General features: G+C 44.4%; 1 protein-coding gene across 1 annotated transcript in view; it reads right to left on the reverse strand.

Annotated features, from left to right (window-relative positions):
- satb2 (SATB homeobox 2) overlaps positions 1-25,000 on the reverse strand; it is a gene marked incomplete at both ends in the record, with an annotated part of 55,058 nt that overhangs the window by 22,502 nt on the left and 7,556 nt on the right. The window contains 9 exons of the mRNA XM_083996072.1: positions 568-720; positions 1,497-1,583; positions 3,113-3,325; positions 6,198-6,677; positions 8,185-8,318; positions 8,795-8,845; positions 12,079-12,181; positions 13,599-13,722; positions 16,465-16,591. Of these exons, the coding sequence (XP_083852198.1) occupies positions 568-720; positions 1,497-1,583; positions 3,113-3,325; positions 6,198-6,677; positions 8,185-8,318; positions 8,795-8,845; positions 12,079-12,181; positions 13,599-13,722; positions 16,465-16,591 (1,472 nt within the window). The remainder of the gene's footprint in view (positions 1-567; positions 721-1,496; positions 1,584-3,112; positions 3,326-6,197; positions 6,678-8,184; positions 8,319-8,794; positions 8,846-12,078; positions 12,182-13,598; positions 13,723-16,464; positions 16,592-25,000) is intronic.

Genomic DNA, 25,000 nt, shown 5'->3' on the forward strand with positions numbered 1-25,000 from the left:
CAGCAGCACTTACAGACACCAAACCTTCCACTTTGATCCCTTTCTATATTCTGAAGGTTTTTACAGAGGGGATTGTTGATATATCATTCACAGCCTGATTTACACAACATTTTATTCCTAAAAACATGACGAAATGTGATGTTTTTAGGGCTGGTGACAGTATTTTCTCATTTACAGAGTGATAAAAAGAGATATCCAAAATCCTCCTCTGTGAAAACTGCTGACTCTAATGTGTCCACAAAATAAAATAAAGTAGCTTTGTCCATTGTTCAGATTTCAGTTCTGGAAATGTATGCAAATTAGTGCATATTTCATCAGATATTGCCTCATTTACATATTTAAACATAAAATTTGACAAAACTTGTAATACAAAAAATATTTGTCTTAATGTGAGTGATAAACTTGGGAAGTTTCATGGTGATATCTGTTATTTAAAATTTTTACCCGATTCACCTGTAGTGTCTCCCCTTAATCCAAAATCTGAGTGAAGAAACACTGATATTTCCTTACTTCTGTCTTCCCAGGGTCTCCCTCTCCTCCTCCCCCTCTCCCCTCCTCCCCCCTCACCTGGCTCTTGTTAGCCGCCACCTTAGCGAACAGCGCCTGCGACACCTTGGCTCTCTTCATCTCCTGCTGGATCTCATCGTAGATGCCCGACGTGATGTTGACCAGCGCCTCCAGCTTCAGCGGCAGCTCCGGTCCCGGTCCGCTGGGCTTGGGCTGCAGGTTCACACACATGCACACACACACAGAGACACACACACACAGATGTCAGGTTGCTGCTACTTCTAATACCACCAGGTTGTTGCAGAGCTTCATGCAGCAGAGTCAGAGTCAGTGTTGTGTTTACACATGAGTGGAGGTTATCAGCTGATGATCGGGCCGAGCTGCTCCCAGAACACACGTGCACTGTTTGTTCCCTGTGTGTGTGTGTGTGTATATATGTGTGTGTGTGTGTGTGAGCATCAGCATCAGCTTGCACATCTGCAGCGCACGTCTCCACATGAATGTTGTTTACAGATCAAAGTCATTAAGTCCTTCTCTTTTGTCATTCTCTGTTGTTTCTGTTTGAATGAACATGTATTGGCTCTGGGAAGCGCTTGTGTACACAGCGTTTGAAGTGGAGCTCGGGACATGTTCAGACCGGAGAGCTTACATTCCCTCAGTGTAAACGATGCTCAGATAATTTTACAGAGACATAATAAGAATAGAGAGAGCGCCGTGCATTCGCCCCACAGCCATGAATGGGCATCAGAGGAACCGTCTTATCATCCAGCATGTTAAATCATCATCATGTGCACATGGAGAGACCTTTCCAAAAGCTCTACAGTGTCCTTTATGTTTACAGCATGCTGCCTTTGAAGCTGTTTTCCTCTTTATAACTGGAATTTGTTTAAGATAAAAAATAAAAAAGAGAAAGAGAGAGAAGGGGGGGGACATGAGAAGAGAGAGGACACGACGTGCCGCCGCTCCGTCAGATCACAGATAAAACGCACCGAGTTGGAGATCTTAGTCTTGTTCTTCCAGATGGAGGCCCAGGTATCGGGGGTGATCTGGTCGTCCAAGCTCCTCTCCCACACTTTCTATGCGCACACACACACATAAACACACACATAAACACACAGGACACGGGTCACAATCACATGTTTCCAGTCAGCGATCTTTATCCCTTCATTCAGAGTCTCTATAACATGTTCTCTCCTTGTGTATTAATCCTTGTTAAACCTCAGCTCTGTCTCTTTGTTCAGGACAATATTCACTCTGTAGTGGCGGCATATGGATGTAGAAACAGATATATGAGCAGAAACTAAAGAAGATAATAAGTAATAAGAAATAAGAAAATAAAAAACTGAAAATATATTTGTTGGAAACACACAGAAATTATTATAAACTTCTTTTTAGACACTATAGAACTGTTCTTTGAGGTCTCTGAGAAAAGAATAAGGGCTGTAACTATAATACAACATATATTATTTACATTATTTACAGACATGCCCCATTCATCTGGTATGAAAACAGGTCTGACATTTCCACTGGGTGCACACACAGGCTTTTTTTTGTCTTGTTTCCTGCAGTAACAAACTTCCTCCTTCCATAAGATATGATCCCATGTCTTGATCTTAGCCTGTGTAAAATGTATAAATGATAATCTACGCATTATTTGTCACATTTACAGCTGATTTTTTTGATAATCACAATCATAAAAGGCAACAGAGCATGCAGCAACCGTCTGGATGTAGATGAACTCTCTTTGTCCCATCCTGTGATGGGACAGGAGTCTCCTACTGGACACAGATGTTTGAGGCAGGACTACTCCACATCTGGCTGAGCTACAGACAAACCACTGGACTCTCTGTAAAGGCTGATGTGTCCCGCTTTCAATAAAAAAATAATCACGTTGCTATCATTTAATGTTCTGGAGATAGACGCAAAAGAGTAAAACAAAACCCCCCAACCTCAGAGGGTTAAACATACTGTACTGTATCTTAACCATCTTCATCCCTCTGGATCTGGATCTGCACACACCTCCCAACGTTCAACACCAAGCTCAAACCTCACCTCTTTAAGAGGTAAATTCAGAGACTGCTTGATGAAAAACTGTCCCTGAAGGCAACGTGCATCAGTGGTTTTGCATGAATTTCCCTCTAAAACAACTCTGTCTGGTAACATTGTGTTATTATCTCATAGCGTGGTGAATGTGCAGCTCACAACTTGTCCACCAGAGCGTTGTGGAGTTGTTGGATTGTGTATTTGATGAGTTTGATGAGGGAAACCAAGAAATCCCATAATGAGCCTCCGTAGCGTAGCTCTGAGCAGCTCACGGCTCTGCTCCGCCGTTCTAAAAATAGCTTGCACCGACAATTAAAGGTAACGAACCTACTGCTATGACTATAGGGATTATGGCAATGGGCCAATTTGACAAAAATCAAAACAAAACAAAAACAAAAGTTTGTGTGTTTTATACTGTTTTATCGCTCTATTTTGTGATTTTTAAATGTGTAATTTGTAAAAGCGCTTGCAAATAAATTTTATCATTATTAATATTATTATAGCTGTAGTGGTGTTGTTGAGGAAGACGGTGCAGCAGCTGCAGACCGACCGACCGACCGACCTGTGAGAGTCGCGGCGCTCCGGGGTTGGACGAGTTGGAGGCGGGGAGGCCGACGGACGGGTTCATGGTGCGCTCCCTCTCCTCCTGGTAGATCCGGTCCCGCTCGCTCTCGGGCAGGTTGAGGAAGTTCTGCATGGCCTTGAGGTTGACGAGCAGAGACTGGGAGGCCGTGCGAGGGTCCTCCTCCTTCCTCAGGATCTCCGACAGCAGACCCTGAAGACCGGGCACAAACACACAGGCCGCCTTCGACCTCAGTGAGACGAACAACACGTGTTTCAATAGTACGTTCCTCTAAATGTGGCATTATTTTCACTTTCTCCACAAGTTTATTCCGTTTATTCTCAGCTTCTCTTCTATGCAGTGACAAAATGAAACAGAGGAACTTCCTTTGAGAAGCTTAAACAAATCAGAGGTTCAGTTTTTAATTCTTAATCTGAGCCTCTCTTCTGATTGGCCGACTGTTTTCTAAAGTGACCCAATTAAAAACAGAGCAGATTTCAGAATAAAACACTCAGAAAAACCAAATCCTGCAAAGCAAAGTTGTTGGATGGATGGTGGGTCCAGGTGGTGAGGGGGCGGGGCTTAGTTGTGACATCACAAAGTGACAGGAAGTCCTGACGGCTGGTTTTAAGGTTCAGTTTCTGAATACAGGCTGTGTGCATTTCTCTGTGGACTGAGGCTTTGATACTTTCACAGTATTAATATAGAACCTAGAGCTGCTTTATAATCACACTACACATGGACATCTACCTTTATACTGTATGGAGCTTTAACACAAACATCTACCTTTATACTGTATGGAGCTTTAACACAAACATCTACCTTTATACCGTATGGAGCTTTAACACAAACATCTACCTTTATACAGTATGGAGCTTTAACACAAACATCTACCTTTATACTGTATGGAGCTTTAATACAAACATCTACCTTTATACTGTATGGAGCTTTAACACAAACATCTACCTTTATACTGTATGGAGCTTTAACACAAACATCTACCTTTATACCGTATGGAGCTTTAACACAAACATCTACCTTTATACTGTATGGAGCTTTAACACAAACATCTACCTTTATACAGTATGGAGCTTTAACACAAACATCTACCTTTATACTGTATGGAGCTTTAATACAAACATCTACCTTTATACTGTATGGAGCTTTAACACAAACATCTACCTTTATACTGTATGGAGCTTTAACACAAACATCTACCTTTATACTGTATGGAGCTTTAATACAAACATCTACCTCTATACTGGATGTTTTCTTCTTTCTTTTCTCTGCCTTCTCCCTTCAGACTGAGCTCCTGCTCCACTTTTATTAGAGTTGATATATAAACAGTGTGATGATCTAAACGTCTCCTCGGCCTCAGACACCTGGCCTCTGCACCAGTAGCTCTATGAGCCGTCTCCCATTACATTGGTCTAATGGGGCGTACGGTAAGCAGTTTAGCACAGGCTGAATGCATCAGCTGTTTGTGCTGCTGCGAGGGCGGGGAAGGAGACTCAATGACCCAGAGAGCCCCCCCACTACCACCACCACGCTCCCACTAATCCCACTGAAAATACCACCAGGTGGGGGAGCAGCATCAGCCTCTATCAGTGACGTCAGGCTCTATTTATTCCTGTCAGATCTCAGGGAAGTGAGAAACTCTGGTGTGATGGAGCTGAGATCAGTTCAGTCTGACAGGATGAACATTCATATAGATAGATAAATAGATAGATAGATATATATACAGTATTTACAGCTCTGGAAACAATGAAGAGACCACTCCAAATGTTCTTAATAAATCAGCTTCTCTGCACACAACTGGAACAAACTACCAGCAGAACTGAAATCAACCCCAACTGTGAGCACCTTTACATCCAGGTTAAAAACATTTCTCTTTTCATGTGCTTATAGCTGAAGCTCTTTATAATAACTTAATAACTATTTTCTTTTATTTTACTTTTTTTGTTTTTTGTTTTTATGCTGTTTTATGCTGTTCTTTTTTGTCTTTATGTAAAGCACATTGAGTTGCCTTGGTAGGAAATGCGCTATATAAATAAAGATGCCTTGCCTTGCCTTACAGATGTATATATTCCTGTCTTTAGATTTCATACATTAAAGGGATACGCCAACATTTTTTTTTCTTGTCTTGCCTCCCTCCCGAGTCCATGACCAGCAGATAGACACCATCCTTTCGACTGTGCGTGCAGTAACGAGGGAGATAGAGCCGTATCGCCCGTAATTAGCTTTGCTCAAGTTGCTAATTAGCTTAGCTCAAACACTGGAAGTGTATGGGTAGTGTTAGCCTGCCTCCACCTAAAGTCATCAGAGAAACTCTTCAGCAACTCTAAACGGAAACCGGCGGGCCGATCTTCGTCTCAGAGCTGACAAAACTCTTCGGTAAGGCATCTTGAGCGGTCAAATGCCGCTAATTGGACGAGATCGGTCAAAACCGAGGGTTCAAGCAAAGACGGTTTATTTTGGTTCAAGCTAGCTACATCGAGGGTAGGTTAGCTTCCTGTTTCAAAGTAAAAGCACAAACTCTATCGTCATGGTTTTCTGTATGTAAAGGGCAACGGGTGTTTTATTTTGTGAAAGTAACCGGAAGTGCGTTGGTCACAACGGCTAGCTTGAGTAGCGCCGAATTCGTCCGAACAAAATTGTAAACAGCTGGTTTTTAGACAAATTAACGACACACTGCTGATCTTAACGGCTACTTTCTCACCTAAACATGTTTGAAATGTTGATAAAGTGATATATTTACAGAGTTTAGAGCTAAAATGAAATCAGCTTCTGACTGCTGATTTCGGCTCGGGTAGAAGGCAGGCTAACACTACCCATACACTTCCAGTGTTTGAGCTAAGCTAATTACGGGCGATACGGCTCTATCTCCATGGTTACTGCACGCACAGTCGAAAGGATGGTGTCTATCTGCTGGTCATGGACTCGGGAGTGAGGCAAGACACGAAAAAAAAAATGTCGGCGTATCTCTTTAAGGTTCCTATGTGACTCCTCGTCTGTCCCTGCTGCGTCTCCCTCTGACCTCTGACCTCTGCCCTCTGATCTGACCCAGTCCTTCCTGTTGTCCTACCTGTGTGCGGTTGAAAGCCACACGGGCGAACACGGCCTGGGAGACACTAGCTCTCTTCAGCTCGTCTCTGACCTGCTGGTAGATCTCAGAGGAGACCTCGGCGGCCGAGGCGTTGTTGCTCCCGGGGAGGAGGTCGCCGGCTTTGTTGGAGCCCCGGGGGGGGATGGGCGGGTGGTTGAGGAACTGCTGGTTGAGGGCCTGCGGGTGCTGGTGGGCCAGCAGCCGGCTGACGGCGAGCTGCTGGTTGATGAGGTGCGCCATGGCGAGCTGCTGCCGGACCAGCTGGGGGGAGAGCTGGGGGGAGAGCAGCCCGCCGGGACCCAGCAGGGGCTGCAGGGCGCCGGGCGGAGGAGGAGGAGGAGGAGGAGGAGGCGCCTGGCCCGACGAGGAGCGCAGAGGAGGACTGTGGTGGAGCGGGGGCTGCTGCTGCTGCTGCTGCTGCTGGGGGGGCGCGGCCTGCTGCGGCGGCTGGGACGCGGCCTGAGGGGAGGGGAGGAGAGAAAAAATCAATTCACATAAGTATCGTGATATGTTTTTTGACGATTTTTAAATCGATTTTTTTTTTATAGGCCTATCCACCTCTTTATTTTCCCATGATCCATTCAACACACCACAACGGATGTCGGTTTTAGTAGCATTCTAGCGAACGGCTAACTGGTAGCGTTAGCCACCGGTGTAGGCACCAAATGTGGGGGTTCCGGGCTGCCAACACCGTTTTGACTAAATCTGATGTTTGTTAAGTCTATAAAACGAATTACTGAACAAACATTACTATTTCTGTGTGCACGTTTTTGTAATTAGTCATGGTTGTCGTAGTTGTTAGCTTTGCTGCTGCTGACAGTTAAGTTAACAGCAGCAGCAAACTAACATCAGGACGTCAGCTGTTAAAACGCTCCCGTTGTCGGACACAACATGAAACTACTCCAGTTAGCTCAGTCATGTTGGAACTAGGATATCCGCTGGAAAAAAAAAAAAAATTCAAGGGCCGTTTATTGAGTTATTGACACTGCTAACGGCTAACAGCTAACGGTTAGCCCAGCTAATCTAAAATGTTTGTTCAACAATTTGTTTTATAGACTTCATAAACATCAGAGTAGTCGCAACGGTGATATAGTGAAGTGAAAATGTGACATAAAGCTAAAACCTCGTACGTATTGTTCTCATTAAAATTACGCGATGATTATAAATAAAGTCATCACGGCCGATGTCTATCAACCAGTCTATGCTATCAACAATACAGTAGCTAACGGTGGAATGGTGGCACCCAGCGTCATTCTCCGGAAAGTGGTGGATATAGGCTATATATTGTGCAATGTTTATTTGTCCGCCTTTTTTACATACAGGAGTCCAGGTTTTGAAAAGGGTTTAAAGGTAGAGTCTGGAGTTTTGCTCATTGCAGTTTGTAAACAAAACATTGAAACTCGGCCCCTCCTCTTGGGCTTAGCTGTGAGAGCACATCTCTCTCTCTCTCTCAGCAGCAGCAGTCAGGACCGCAAAGAAAAAGAAATCTGAGCGAAGCGCTGGAGCCGCGGACCGATTCCCCACTGTCACCGACAACTAAAGCCTCGACTGGTAACAAGTATGAGGGCTGTTGTAGTGAGCTAGCTCGATGCTAACTTCGGCTAGCGTTAGTGGTTAGCATCCGCGGCTAACACCCGCTTCTTAGTTCACCACAACGGCATAAAAACATACACGGAGGCTCCCGGTGTTGGTGACGGTCGGTTATCGGTCCGCGGCTCCAGCGCTTCACTCAGACTGTATTTCTTTTTCTTTGCGGTCCTGCTGCTGCTGCTGAGAGAGAGAGACGTGCTAGCACTCGTTAGCATCAGAGACAGCTAGTGCAGCTAGCAGCCCTGAGCCTCCTAAAAACGCAGACTAAAAATCGAGAAAATCAGCAATATTGTAGAATCGCAATTTCAATCGAATCAGCATCCAAAAAATCATAGAAGGATCGAATCGGGAAAAAAGCGTATGGTCCCAGTCCTACCTGAGGGTCTCCTGAGCCCGGTTTGAGCAGCGGGCTGCCGGCGCCATGCAGGTGACTGAGCTGCGCCAGGCCGGCCAGGTGAGGGGGGGGCCGCTGACCCAGCACACAGAAGTCGGCCATGTTGTCTCTCTCTACTGGGGGAGGAGGAGGAGACGGTCAGACTCACTCAGATTATTATTATTATTTTATTTTTTTGTAGCTCTTTAATTTACAGGCCGCTAATTACGTGATAATGTCAAGAAATATCCAAGAAATAACAATTAATTGTGTCATAATGTCTAAATAGCCTAGAAATAACGGTCAATTTCATAGTAATGTCGAGAAATATCGATTGGTTGCATAGAAATAACCCAGAAATATTAGTCAATTGCAACTTAGGACCTGGTGGAGAAAAATTCTGGCCTTTCCCCCAAAAATTAAAGCATGAAAAGCATGTGTAATCTTTAGCCTTTATGGAAAACATAACATTACTCTGAAATTGACCATTATTTCTAGGCCATTTCTTGACCTTATGACGTAATTAATTGTTATTTCTTGGCTGGTACTTGGCGTTTCGTATAGGCCTACAATATTATAAACATTTAATACAGTGATCGATCAGGTTTCTTACTTTTGATGTCAGCGGGGTCTCGTCCGGCCCACATCTTCTCCAGATAATCTACTGCTCAACCACACAAACAAACAAAGAAACATCACTCACTGATCAGTAATCAATAATCGATAATGAACAAACACAGTCAACTTTAAAGATAAACAAGCACGTGGAGAGATCTGCAGCTTCTCACACAGATCTACAGTAAATACAGAGATCCAGCAGCGGCCAATCAGGGAGCAGCGTGTGTGTGTGTGTGTGTGTGTGTGTGTGTGTGTGTGTGTGTGTGTGTGTGTGTGTGTGTGTGTGTGTGTGTGTGTGTGTGTGTGTGTGTGTGTGTGTGTGTGTGTGTGAACATCTGGAACAGGCTCTGTTTCCAGCTGAAGAGCAGAACTAATGCTGGAAACTCAGACTGTAACCGAACACTCCTCCTTCTGTCAGCAGCACCAGCCTCACCCCTCCTCCCCCCTCCTCACCCTGTCTCCCCCCTCCCCCCTCCTCCCCCCTCCCTCCTCTGAGCTTCCAGACCCGGTTGGGATGGAGGAGTCATATGAGACACAGTGACAGGCCTCAGTGAGACGTTCACTGCCCCACAGCAGCTCTGGATGAACCAGGAGCTCTAGACTCCTACAGTCCTGAACGCACCCTGAACGCATCACCAACCAACCAACCAACCAATCAACACACCCGATGCTGACACACTTTCACACCTGACACCTGACACACACCTGTCTGCTCCTCAGACTGGATCAGTGAGTTTTTACTTTTTTCAAGAACAGTAATCCACAACGATACAGTTCCCGCCGTTATAACACAATTAATGTTAAAAGGTACCGTTACTTGACTCAAGAAGTCACAAAATAATAACACACCTGTTAATGTGTAGCCTATGTTATAGACCGAATGTCCTTGTTGTTTACATTCTACTTCCAGGTAGAAAACCAGCACGTAATTTGAATGAGATCAATAGTAACGAACGAGAGTTTAGCTATATCATGTTTTTCACGCCCTATCACCGTTTAGATTGAAGAAACATTACTATTTCTGTGTGCACGAGCAAAGCAGTGTTGTGTTGCTATGTGTTGTATTTATTCAGATTTGGGGAATCACGGTGTCTAGAAAGCATCAGTGGCTGCAGCTGACAGGGACAGCTAACGGTAGCTAAGCTAACAGCAGGACGTCAGCTGTTAAAACCCTCCCGTTGTGGGACACGACATGAAACTACTCCAGTTAGCTCAGTCATGTTGGAACTCAGATATCCGCTGGAGAAAATATTTTTTCATGGAGCGTTTATTGAGTCACTAAAGTTAAACAGGTAGCTAACCGTTAGCCCTGCTAATCTATGATAACCATGACTAATTACAAAAACGTGTACACAGAAATAGTAATGTTTGTCCAATCATTGGTGAGTCCAAGTCATTTGACATTTTGACCTTTTTATGTTTTTAAAATAGTAACGCAATAGTTACTTTTCCTGGTAATTAGTTACTTTTATAATGCAGTAGCCTAATTCAGTTAGCTACTACTCTTTTAGATCTGATATTGGTCCTTTACTCTCCGTCGTGCTTCTTCTACTGTTTGTTTTTCTATCAGCAGCTTTTTACAGTCGCTCGTTCACGCTGAGAAAGTGGCGATCGTCACGATGAGTCGACTGTTGCCATGGAGACGGCTGTTTTCACTAACAACAACAACAATCACGTCCACCAGCATCATGGGGGGGAAAAAAAGAACAACAAAAAAACCCAGAAAAAACAGCAGCAACACGAACATCCTCAGGCTCAGGCGTTATCTCTGTCGTCTAGCTCAGTGTGTGAGGCGGAGTGTGTTATCTAATGACACACACACACACACACACACACGCACGCACGCACGCACGCACGCACACACACACACACACACACACACACACACACACACACACACACACACAGGAGGGCCCTCATCCCTCCTGCATCCCAGATTGACTGAAACATATTTGCGGTTGTTCTTATTCTTCTGTGTCTCTTTATGAGTCACTTCCCAAACCGAAAAGACTCCAGAGACTCAGGAGGAGGAGGAGGGAGGAGGATGTACTGTTACCACGGCAACAGACGTAAACTAAAAGCCGGGTCCTTAGTTTAGACTAGGACCGGTCGTACATCATCATTCATACATGGATCGGTGGGAGAAGCTGCATAGTTTAGTTTTTTTCTTTTGAGGAAGCTGAATGAATGAAGATCATTTTCATTTTCCCCATAATGTGATGAAATTCAAAATTCATGCAAAACCGCTGATGCGCGTTGCCTTCAGGGACAGTTTTTCATCAAGCAGTCTCTGCATTTCCCTCTAAAACAACTCTGTGTGGTAACGTTGTGTTATTATCTCATAGCGTGGTGAATGTGCAGCTCACAACTTGTCCACCAGAGCGTTGTGGAGTTGTTGGATTGTGTATTTGATGAGTTTGATGAGGGAAACCAAAGAAATCCCATAGTGAGCCTCCGTAGCGTAGCTCTGATCAGCTCACGGCTCTGCTCCGCCGTTCTAGAAATAGCTTGCACGACAATTATTAAAGGTAACAAACCTACTGCTAAGACTATAGGGATTATGGCAATGGGCCAATTTGACAAAATGTTGAACTATCCCTTTAAATACATTATGAATTTCCTCTAAGTTTGACACTTTTTGTCATGATATTCTTCTTTCCCTCCCTCTGTCCTGGACCTGTCTCCTCCTGGCTCTTCTTCCCTCTGAGCCTGAGCTGCTGTTACTTGTTAATCTGAGGGATAAATAAAGTCTCGTTTCATCCTTAAAGGGATAGTTCACCCAAAATTGAAATTTCACTCATTATCTACTCATCCAAATACCTCCATGCTGCTCGTATGTAATGTCCGTCTTGTATTGAAGCCCCAAAATGCGAAATTGTCCCGGAAAAAATTAAATAAGTCTATATTTCAAGATTGTTTTCTCTTCCTGGTTCGTCCAAATTTGACGAACCGGGAAGAGGAGCTTCTGCTACAAAACAAGCTTGAAATATAGACTTTTTTTGGGACAATTTCTCATGTTGGGGCTTCAATACAAGATGGACATTACATACGAGCAGCATGGAGGTATTTGGATGTTTTTTGGTGTGTCTTTTTGTTTTACGAAGACAGTTGGTATCCATTTGCAACCGTTATATGGACATGCACTGCTACGCCGAGACCCCCTGTAACTCAGAGAAGCCACGGAGGACTCTGAAACTTCTCCCAGCCCAGATAATGAGTGAAATTTCAATTTTGGGTGAACTATCCCTTTAAGTCGTCATGGTCATGTGACCCTCTCACCTTTGATTTTCTTGTACTTCTTGTACCAGCGGCCGAACTCCTGGCACTTTGCCGTGGAGACGTTGGCGTAGTAGGAGCTGTTCACGATGGAGGAGATCATACTCTACAGAGACACAGAGAGAGAGATAATTAACTACCAGCATGATATGAAATGGTTACACTCACGCAACAACCACATGGCATGCACAAACACACACACATATACACACACACATACACACACACAGAGATACACAATAGAAACAGACAAACATTAATCATGATTGGAAGCCACCCATGGAAACTCGAGCCAGTGCAGAGCAGAGAGGGAATCTCCAGCCACACACACATATGCTTGCAATTGATGCAGCGATCAACACCCCCACCAGAGCTCCACTTAGACACACACAGGGACGCACACAGACGCACACAGACAGTTAAATCTCGCACACAAGGGGCTGTGGGACCGGAGGAGGAAGGTTAAACGTGCAGCTTGCAGGAGTTTAACAAAGTGGCTGATGTTTAAAGGGACAGTTCAACATTTTAGTCAGATCCTCCTCTCACCATAATAACCCCTATAGTCACAGCAGTAGGTTCATCGTCACCTTTAATTATCGGTGCATGTTGTTGTGAGATCGGCGGGGCAGAGACGTGAGCTGCTCAGTGAACACAATGGAGGTGATCGGTACAGGTCCCTTGTCCCTCACCAAACTCATCAAATACACAATCCAACAACTCCACAACGCTCTGGTGGACAAGTTGTGAGCTGCACATTCACCACGCTATGAGATAATAACACAACGTTACCACACAGAGTTGTTTTAGAGGGAAATGCAGCCGGAACTACATTCCAGACACAGCAGCTGGGCGGAGGGATAATTTACAGGCCGTTATTTATGTGACAATGTCAAGAAATAACAATTAATTGTGTCATAATGTCTTGAAATAGCCTAGAAATAACAGTCAATGTCATAATAATGTCATGTTTTTCATAAAGGCAAAAGATTACACATGCTTTTCACGTTTAGAATTCTTTGAGAAAGGCCAGAATTGTTCTCCAAGTCCTTGAAATCGACCGTTATTTCTAGGCTATTTCTTGACATTATCACAAAATGAATGACATGTAAATTAAAGAGTTACTGGAACTACTTGCGCTTCTGAAATCCCTCCGCCCAGCAGCCGTGTATGGAATGTAGTTCCGGGCGGCTGCATTTCCCTCTAAAACAACTCTGTGTGGTAACGTTGTGTTATTATCTCATAGCGTGGTGAATGTGCAGCTCACAACTTGTCCACCAGAGCGTTGTGGAGTTGTTGGATTGTGTATTTGATGAGTTTGATGAGGGAAACCAAGAAATCCCATGAGCCTCCTCCGTAGCGTAGCTCTGAGCAGCTCACGGCTCTGCTCCGCCGTTCTAAAAACAACATGCACCGATAATTAAAGGTAACGAACCTACTGCTGTGACTATAGGGATTATTATGGTGAGAGGAGGACCTGACTAAATGTTGAACTGTCCCTTTAAGGGGGCGGGGCTTTGTCACACCTGGGACAGAGGACACTCCTTGGCCAGCGTGCTCTGGTTCATCTCCTTCAGCAGCTCTTTGAGGGCGTTCCTCACCGTGGCGTGGTTCCACTGCTCGCACGGCAGGTCCTCCAGCCGCGAGAAGCTGCAACACACACACACACACACACACACACACACTCAGTATCAGTCGATGAATCAGATTTATACTTCACTATTTCTTACACAGCTGATCATCATCATCATCTGTGAGGCTGTAACCAACAGTTATCATCATCATCATCATCATCATCATCAATACGTTTGATGTGTTTCTGTTAATGATCAATTGATTGTTGAGGATAAAACAGTGAGAAAATGCTTCATCATTGTTGAACTGTTGTTGAGTTCAGCGCTGTGTGAATATTCACATGTGACAAGAACCAAACTTTAGATTTTAAAAGAGTCACTCAGATGATTAAACAACAGATAATTACAACTATAAAGGCTGGAGACCAAAACTTTTCCTTTTTTCAGATCAGTTTTTACACAAACTCAACAAACTTTCGGAACAAACTCAACCTCTTGTGTTTTAATGAATGAGAAGCTTCATCTTATCAAATCATCTACAATTTTATAAAGTTTCTAAAAAAAAAAACAGTTGAACTGCTCCTTTAATCCTGATTTGACCTCTGACGTCTCTAGCTCTTCCTCCTCCTCTCTTCCTCCTCTTCTTCGTTTTCCTGCCACTTCAACCTCAGGATAAATCATTCCGACAGTGAGATGCAAAGTGTGCGAAGCTCTGCCGTTGCCCCGGATACGCGCTCACAAACACGTAAACAGACCTGGCTGGTATTTGCCAAGACAATAACAATAATAACCGTCTCATCTGGTTTTATCTGGTTTTATCTGGTTTTATCTGGTTTTATCTGTCCATCAGGACCCGGCTGCTCTTCTCCTGGAGCTGGGAGTTCCTGGCAGATGAGACAGATGAGACAAGATAGAGCTGCTGCTGCCGCGAGGCGTTCACTGACTCTGTGAGGCGTTCGCTGACTCTGTGAGGCGTTCGCTGACTCTGTGAGGCGTTCGCTGACTCTGTGAGGCGTTCGCTGTCTCTGTGAGGCATTCACTGTCTCACTGTGAGGCATTCACTGTCTCACTGTGAGGTGTTCACTGTCTCTGTGAGGCGTTCACTGACTCTGTGAGGCGTTCACTGACTCTGTGTGGCATTCACTGTCTCACTGTGAGGCATTCACTGACTCTACAAGGCGTTCACTTTCTCTCTGTGAGGCGTTCACTGACTCTGTGAGGCGTTCACTGACTCTGTGAGGCGTTCACTGACTCTGTGAGGCCTTCACTGTCTCACTGTGAGGTGTTCACTGTCTCTGTGAGGCGTTCACTGACTCTGTGAGGCGTTCACTGACTCTACAAGGCGTTCACTTTCTCTCTGTGAGTCGTTCACTGACTCTGTGAGGCGTTCACTGTCTCTGTGTGGCGTTCACTGTCTCCCTGTGAGGCGTTCACTGTCTCTCTGTGAGGCGTTCACTGTCTCTCTGTGAGGCGTTCATAGTCTCTGTGAGGCGTTCACTGTCTCTCTGTGAGGCGTTCACTGACTCTGTGAGGCGTTCACTGTCTCTGTGAGGCGTTCACTGACTCTGTGAGGCGTTCGCTGTCTCTGTGAGGCGTTCACTGACTCTGTGAGGCGTTCACTGACTCTACAAGGCGTTCACTTTCTCTCTGTGAGGCGTTCACTGACTCTGTGAGGCGTTCACTGACTCTGTGTGGCATTCACTGTCTCACTGTGAGGCATTCACTGACTCTACAAGGCGTTCACTTTCTCTCTGTGAGGCGTTCACTGTCTCTGTGAGGCGTTCACTGACTCTGTGAGGCGTTCGCTGTCTCTGTGAGGCGTTCACTGACTCTGTGAGGCGTTCACTGACTCTACAAGGCGTTCACTTTCTCTCTGTGAGGCGTTCACTGACTCTGTGAGGCGTTCACTGACTCTGTGAGGCGTTCACTGTCTCTGTGAGGCGTTCACTGACTCTGTGAGGCGTTCACTGTCTCTGTGAGGCGTTCACTGACTCTGTGAGGCGTTCACTGACTCTGTGTGGCATTCACTGTCTCACTGTGAGGCATTCACTGACTCTACAAGGCGTTCACTTTCTCTCTGTGAGGCGTTCACTGACTCTGTGAGGCGTTCACTGACTCTGCGAGGCATTCACTGTCTCTGCGAGGCATTCACTGACTCTGTGAGGCGTTCACTGTTCGCTGTCTCTGTGAGGCGTTCACTGTCTCTGTGTTGCATTCACTGTCTCTGTGTTGCATTCACTGTCTCTGTGTTGCATTCACTGTCTCTGTATGGCGTTCACTGTCTCTGTGTTGCATTCACTGTCTCTGTGAGACGTTCGCTGTCTCTATGAGGCGTTCACTGTCTCTGTATGGCATTCACTGTCTCTGTGTTGCATTCACTGTCTCTGTGTTGCATTCACTGTCTCTGTATGGCGTTCACTGTCTCTGTGTTGCATTCACTGTCTCTGTGTTGCATTCACTGTCTCTGTGTTGCATTCACTGTCTCTGTGAGACGTTCGCTGTCTCTATGAGGCGTTCACTGTCTCTGTGAGGCGTTCACTGTCTCTATGAGGCGTTCACTGTCTCTGTGAGGCGTTCACTGTCTCTGTGTTGCATTCACTGTCTCACTGTGAGGCGTTCAGTTACAGTTACAGTTACAGTTCCACGGTGACCTCTGACCTGTGCAGCTGGTTCAGCTACAGTTACAGTTACATTACAGTTACAGTTACAGTTACAGTTACAGTTCCTTGGTGACCTCTGACCTGTGCAGCTGGTTCAGCTACAGTTACAGTTACATTACAGTTACAGTTACAGTTACAGTTCCACGGTGACCTCTGACCTGTGCAGCTGGATCCTCAGCGTCACCATGTGGTAAACCTCCATCAGCATGTCGGCCACCGTGGCCTCGGGGGCGTCGGTCAGGAAGTGGATGGGCAGAGGGTTCCAGCGGCCCACCTTGATGATACCTGTACACACAGAGAGAGAGAGGGGGGGGGGGTTAGTGGTGCCTTCACTGAACCTCAGAAAATCAAGTTCTTCTACTGTTTCTATAGTTTTCTTTCACTTTTCACTTTTTTTTTCTTTAAAGGGATAGTTCAACATTTTGGCAAATTGGCCCATTGCCCATAATCTCTATAGTCATAGCAGTAGGTTCGTTACCTTTAATTGTTGGTGCAAGCTATATTTAGAACGGCGGAGCAGAGCCGTGAGCTGCTCAGAGCTACGCTACGGAGGCTCATTTTGGGATTTCTTGGTTTCAACTCATCAAACTCATCAAATACACAATCCAACAACTCCACAACGCTCTGGTGGACAAGTTGTGAGCTGCACATTCACCACGCTATGAGATAATAACACAACGTTACCAGACAGAGTTGTTTTAGAGGGAAATACAGAGACTGTTGATGAAAAACTGTCCCTGAAGGCAACACACATCAGTGGTTTTACATGAATTTCCCTCTAAACGTGTAAACAACTTGTCCACCAGAGCGTTGTGGAGTTGTTGGATTGTGTATTTGATGAGTTTGATGAGTTGAAACCAAGAAATCCCATAATGAGCCTCCGTAGCGTAGCTCTGAGCAGCTCACGGCTCTGCTCCGCCGTTCTAAAAACAGCTTGCACCGACAATTAAAGGTAACGAACCTACTGCTATGACTATAGGGATTATGGCAATGGGCCAGTTTGCACATAAAATGTTGAACTACTAACCCTTTAAGGCACCAAACTTGTAAATAACTTTTATCTTTATCAGTTTTCTAGTTCGGTTTCTTTTCAGAGTGACGACCTGAATAATATAAGCCGGCGAAGACAACACAAATACACACACACACTACACACAGACACACACAAAGGGTTTTCATGGGGACTGGCTGGAGCTGTGAAAACTAAACAAAGCTAATCGCATTACTCTCCACTAAATGAGATCCAGACGGGTCCCAAGAAGAGGAACAAGTCTCTCCCTCCTCTCCTCCTCTCCTCCTCTCTCTCTCTGTGTTTACAGCTCTGTTGTATCTTCGTTCCCGTCGGCCGGTGTTCCTAATTATCTGGTCCTAGAGGGCGGAGCTTCAGCATCATCATCATCATTTCATTTCATTTCATTTCATCTCTTCCAATCTAGGCTGAAGCCTCGAGGGAAAACCAACCAACCCCAGAGGAACCGAGGGACCGGACCGGACCACCACGGTGGAGATGAGACGAGGCGTTCAGGAACCCCCCAAAAAAACACTGAACATGTAATAATGAACATCGAGATGAGACGAGGCGTTCAGGAACCCCCCCCAAAAAAACTATAATACTTGACATGTAATAATGAACATGTGATAATAACGTGTTTGTGTCCCCGTTAAAGGGCCGGAGTCACAAACAAAGATTATTTTATGATCCTCAGCCCGTCGTCCTCCTCTCCTCCTCCCCTGTGTGTGTGTGTGTGTGTGTGTCTCTCTCACACACACAGACACACACACAGACGCACACACTGTGCTGGCCATCTCCAGCGTGCAGCATCTACAACATCTGACAATGAGCCATAACAGTTTCACTAATGCCAAGTTGGGTGGAAACAAACGCATGAATAGGCAGACAAACACCGACTCACTGAGGACACATGCACGTGACGACACACACACACACACACACGCACACACACACACACACACACAGAGCAGAGCAGAGCAGAGCAGCTCGCATGCAAACACACACACACACACTTGCGCTGACACAGACACACTCACGCTCACAGTGTGATGGTGAATGTATTAATAATTGATCCATCATTTCTGCTGCTGCGTTCAATGGGCTCTGCTTCTTGTCCACAGTTAAAAGTAGAAATCATTGTTCCCATTTCCACATTAAAATTCCACCTCCCAGAGACCGGCCCTTCATGTGGTCGGCTGGTGGCTTGGCTCGCAGCGCACACACACACACTGAGACACACACACTCACACACTGACACACACACAGAGAGAGAGAGAGGCGGACGTGCACGCGCAGTAATCCCACTGTCCCACGCTAGACTAAGTCCTAATGGTGGCAGCAGCCTGAACACGCGTGAGGAGCTTCTTCTAAACTCGATCCAGCTTCCAGACGCCGAGGAAACTTCTCCTTCTTTGTTTTCTTTTTGTCTTCTTCTATTTCATCTCCTGGGTCTTTTTTTTTTCCTCTTCTTTGTCTTGAAACCACTTCTTCTTCCTCTTCTCCTTCTCGTCTATAAAGCAGCGTCGTCCACCTCTAAAACACCAGTCAGATCTGCACTGCAAAAACTCACAAGTCTTACCAAGAATATTTGTCTTATTTCTAGTCAAAATGTCTCATTTCTAGTCAAAACTAATCAAATTATACTCAAAATAAGACTCATCAAATTAAAAAGTAGCTTGTTTTTAGACACTTTTTGCTTTTTTCAAGCAGATTTTCACTTGAATTAAGTAGAAAAATCTGATAGTGGAGCAAGTTTTTCTTTCTTATTACAAGCACAAAATAATTTAATGCTTTCACTGGCAGATTTTTCTACTTATTTCAAGTGAAAATTAGTTTGAAACAAGTGAAAATGATCTAAAAACAAGTTAATTTTTAGGTGATGAGTCTTATTTAAAGTGGAAAGAGATTAGTTTTGACTAGAAATTAGACATTTTGACAAGAAATAAGACAAATATTCTTGGAAAGATTTTGAGTTCTTGCAGTGTGCTTCTTTCTAATGTTTGTAAAAGTCAAAGTCACTGTCAGACTAACATGTAAGAGCAGCACAGTGGATTTTATATTATAATGTACCGGTAGTTGTGAGTCATCATCCCACATAAGTCAACTCCTTTACAGTATATTTTATAAACTATTAATAACATGTTATTAAAGCTAAATATAAAGACAAACATATAAAGTTTTAGTATTTTTAGTTTTATTTTATGACGGATCCATTCGGTTTGTTTTTTTTCCTCTCGGTTCACGCTGTTGTTTCTGACTCAGACCTGTTTAACCGCTTAATAACGACCTTTTTTATTAATAACTGTGACGTTCTCAGTGTTTTACAACTGTCAGAAACAAGACGACAGAACGACAGTGTGTTTTTATGTTAAACTCACCTCAGGCCCCTCTGACCCCTCGTTATTAAAGGTCCAGTGTGTAAAATGGGGGTAAAAATGTGACATCCAGAGTTCAGATTCTAGATTGCTCCTCCTCCTTCTCCTTTGTTGGTTTATTTATGAACGTGAAACTCTTAAAACGTGCTCTCTGATTGGATGGATTTTCGTACAAACATGGCGGCGCAAGATGGCAACACTCTCTAAAGCGGGGATGTCAAACTCAATTTAGTTCAGGGGCCACAAACAGCACAATTTAATCTCAAGTGGGCTGGCCCTGTAAAATAATAGCATAATAACCTTTAAATATATTCTAAAAATTTAGATTTTCCTCTGTTTTAGTACATTAATAAGATGTTTACAGTTACTGAACTATCCCTTTACAAAACATATTATGAACCACCTGAAATTTCTTGATAAAAATATGTGCAATTTCAAATTTTCACACTTGACAAATTCATCGTGAGGGCCAGATTGGACCCTCTGCAGGGCCGGTTCTGGCCCACGGGTCGCATGTTTGACACCCCTGCTCTAAAGCAAGACCCATAAAAGAATAATTATAAGGCTACGAAAACCAAGCAAATTTTTATCTTATAGCGATTATACACTTATACTAATATATTCATGGGTAGTATTTATATTCAGATTTTAACAATAAACCTTGACTAATATTACACACTGGACCTTTAAAATCTGTTGTTAGTGAGGAGTCAGAACTCAAACTAACTAAACAGGAAAACGACAAAACCTCTATGAGTCTGAACTGGGAGAAGTCCGAGTTTAAAAGCAGATAAATCAAACTAACTAGAGACTAAGATCCATGAGAACAACTTCTATCATGGTCGACCAGACTCACACACACACACACACACACACACACAAACACATATATACACACATGTGAACTGGTTCCTCACTGATGTGTTGTGAACGCAGATTTTGTGTACAGCACTGAAACTAAACAATATGTTACTGGCATAAACAGTGAAACATCTCAACACAACAGTAACAGAATACGTGGGCTGTGTGTGTCTGTGTGTGTCTGTGTGTGTGTGTTGTCAACATGTGGAGACCGATCATCAACAACAACGACCCTGAACGCAACCTTCCAGGCCAATTATTGATGAAGTGTTTGATTAAAGGAGAATTCCGGCCATTTTTGACCCCTAAATCGTTGTCCTGATGGTCACCCAGTGTTGGTTGGGTCAAAAAACTAAAAGCGACTAAAATTGATGCAGGCAAACCAGAGAGTTACCATGGCTACCCGGCGCTAGGGATAGCCACAATGCTAACCTATGGGGGCAATTCTTTCAACCACAACAAACACTCAGTTTATACTGTTTCTACCCTACACTATATGAGTTCAGTGGTGTCTCTAAGGATTCCAGTCATGTACCAGAGATATCTGATTGTTTTTTGAGTGTTTGTTGTGGTTGAAAGAATTGCCCCCATGGGTTAGCGTTGTGGCTATCGCTAGCGCCGGGTAGCCATGGTAACTCTGGTTTGCCTGCATCAATTTTAGTCGCGTTTTTTGCTCCAACCAACACTGGGTGACCATCAGGACAACGATCTAGGGGTCAAAAATGACCGGAATTCTCCTTTAAAGGTATAATGTGTAGGGATTCCCCCCATCTAGCATTCTTGATGTTGCATTCAGGTGAAATTTTTTACCGTCTTTCTCTGGTGGAGTAAAATGACATCCGGTTGGTTTGCCGACGGCCGTCTGCCTGACTGCACCTGAATGCAACACCGGTGCCTCCGTCCTTCCTCACACTACACAGTGGTGACAGTTTTAACAGGCCGTTTCCGTGGTTACGTACCTACGGTCACGATGCAACATGGCCGCCTCGGTTCGGTGCGTCGCCCACTTCTGTATTTGTAACGACTTGTAACAACTCATTCTAAGGAACCAGAAAGCTTTCATTTGTAGCAGCTGTGATTCACCTTCAGTGAAATACGGATTTATGAAAGACAGATTTGATTTTTGATCAGAAAAAGCCAAATAAGTTACACACTGGGACTTTAAAGCAGAAGTGAGTGATATATTTGTGTTAATATAAGTCTTAAATAGTTATATCTTCCGACAGCAATCACTTACATAGAGTGTTTGGACTGAAACACGGGTCTGTCAGTCCCTCTGCTCTGCTCTGAGCCGAAGAGAAAACATTTATCGTATCCTACAGTTTTTATCCAATGAGGAGAGAGAACGGCATGCAGGGCTGTGTGTGCAGCCAAGGAACGCCGTGAATGTGGTGACGTAGCGACGAGGACTGTTATGGTGCGTTCAAGGAAACTCGTATTTTTCCGACCGTGAAGTGGTACCAGTTCGATCTGGTACGAGTTCACCGGTCAGAAGTTACGAGTGGCCGTTATAGTGACTTTCACCGGTAAAACAGGTCGGAAAAACACGAGTGGGTTGCCTGGAACGCTACAAAGTCGTAAGTTGTGACTTGAAGCTGTAATTTACGATTTCAAAAGCCTGCCTGGAACGCAGCATTAGCGAAAACGACCGGATCACTCACTTCTGCTTTAAGTATTGATGCGTTCAGGGGGCGCAGGAGACAAGATGTCCGGTCACAGACTGACCGACGTGGCACTGCAACAATACACACACACACACACACACTCTCTCTCTCTCGCTCACACTGACCACCGTTAACCGTTCGGTGACTAAAGCCGTAAAGTACAGGTCTGCTCCCATCCAGTCTATAAAAGCCTTCAGACCCTTATAATCGAAATAAACAATATCTCCCAGTTAATTACTGGGCTCAGCTAATTAAAGAAAGGCCACGGTGCTTTAAATACACCGCGGGGACGCAAGAATGCAGGACACAATTCAAACAGGGAGAAAATAGCTGGGACTCTGTGTAATTTTGGTTTGAGGACCGCAGGGGAAAAAATGTATAATTTAAGCCAGAAATTATTCATTTAACATAAACGCTTGTTTTAAAAAACAAAAAGTATTCATTTGAGAGAGAGGCAGGGTGTGTGTGTGTGTTTGGTCTGTGATACTGCACAAAGTGTGTGTGTGCATGAATTGTAGTGCAGATACACACACTGATGGGTTAAAGAGAGTTTGCAGTGTGTGTGTGTGTGTGTTTGTGTGTCCGAGCTTTTGTTTGCATGAAGCTGCGACTTTGAAGCTCCTGCTGTGATGTTTGTTTGAGACTACGAGTGCATTGATGTGGACGGACGGACCAGAGTGTGTGTGTGTGTGTCTGTGTGTGTCTGTTTTCCACACACACACACTGATGATGAGACGTACAGAGAGAGAGAGAGAGAGAGAGAGAGAGAGAGAGAGACCTCCCCTGATACTTGGCAGCAACATGGCGGCTAACGTGCTGCTAATGTCGTTCATGTGTGAAGCTGCAGTGTCGCTGCAGGAGGACGTTTATGTGTGTGTCTGTGTGTGTGTGTTGTAGGCTAGTTGTTTGTGTTTCTATCGGTCTTTAACAGTCTGTCAATTACAGTTCTCCAGTTTTACAACCCCACCCCCCCCCCCCTCCAAGAAAAAAAAAACTGAAAAAACCTAAAAACATAACTGCAGCGTAATAAAGCTCAGAAGTAGGAGTTAATAAACGGGTTGTGTTCAGAAATAAAACCAGTAGCAGGTCGTTGTGTAGAGAACATGACGTCTGTGTTTGGACTTTAAAAAAAAGAGTTTTTCTCTCAGTTTCATGTTCCATGATTGATCGGTTCTTTCTCCGATACGTTTATTGATCAGAATCAATAAAAAAGTCTTGATGTTTAGAAGCTGAGTCAATTTTTTAAGGGATAGTTCAACATTTTGGCAAATTGTCCCATTGCCATAATCCCTATAGTCATAGCAGTAGGTTTGTTACCTTTAATTGTCGGTGCAAGCTGTTTTTAGAACGGCGGAGCAGAGCCGTGAGCTGCTCAGAGCTACGCTACAGTCTCTGCATTTACCTAATAGGTAAATACAGAGACTGCTTGATGAAAAACTGTCCCTGAAGGCAACGCGCATCAGCGGCTTTGCATGAATTTCCCTCTAAAACAACTCTGTCTGGTAACTTTGTGTTATTATCTCATAGCGTGGTGAATGTGCAGCTCACAACTTGTCCACCAGAGCGTTGTGGAGTTGTTGGATTGTGTATTTGATGAGTTTGATGAGGGAAACCAAGAAATCCCATAATGAGCCTCCGTAGCGTAGCTCTGAGCAGCTCACGGCTCTGCTCCGCCGTTCTAAAAATAGCTTGCACCGACCATTAAAGTTAACGAACCTACTGCTATGACTATAGGGGTTATGGCAATGGGGCCAATTTGCCAAAATGTTGAACTATCCCTTTAACCTGAGGGTTTTTTAAATTTAAATAGCTGAATATGAAGATTTATTTCTTATCCAATGATTCCTCACACACGATAATGTGAAGAGAATAAAGATAAAAGCTTGAAACTTCCAACCACATGTGTTAACAACACTGCGATAATGTGAACGTGTCTCGTAAATCGTAAATCTCTAAATGGACGACAGCCATCATCGGCCTTTGAAGGTTTCACTAACTTTATGTTTAATTAACTTGCGTATTAATTCTCAGCTTCATCCAATCAGACGGTCTCGTTGTGGAGAGACACAGAGAAACAACACGACGACAGAGCAGAGCGACAGTAAAGATATTTATCAGAGTCGTAAAACAGATCTGATGATGAAGTCTTTACAGCTCTGAACAGTCGGACCACAGCTGCAGCCACACGGGCGGTTTGATCCAAACGCTCCAGAGCCACGACGACGAGGACGACGAAGAAGAAGATCAATCAATTCATCGTCAGTTTGTGTGACGTTAAGTGTTAAAACAGTCGGAGCGGGTTGAGTTGAGTTGAGTTCAGTTAAACCAGAGTCAATCTGGTTCAGCTGCTGAGTGAAAACAGATCGTTCAGGTCGAGAGTACATAGGAGCGATAAGAGCCGAGGCCTTGAGGCAGTAAAGGGATTACCTGTGTGTGTGATTGTGATTGTGTGTGCTGTAACAACACACACACATCTACACACATATACACACACACACACACACAGAGGGAGCAGCAGGGTTTGATGTGAATGAGCTCCGACGGGGACGACACACACCGACGCTCTGAACCAGATGTGAGTCTCCCATCAGTCAGAGGAACATGAGAGGAGGAGGCAGAGCGACAGTGTCCTGCTGCAGATCGCTTCCAGCTGCGCAACAATAAATTACAGTTTTTCTTTCCCTCGGCTTCATAAACATTCTCACACATACTGTGGACTCACACACACACAGACACACACACACACACACACACAGAAGAGTGTATTTTCGTCTTTGGGGAC

Source organism: Trachurus trachurus (genome assembly GCF_905171665.1).
Source record: "Trachurus trachurus genome assembly, chromosome: 21".
NCBI classification, from domain to species: Eukaryota; Metazoa; Chordata; class Actinopteri; order Carangiformes; family Carangidae; genus Trachurus; species Trachurus trachurus.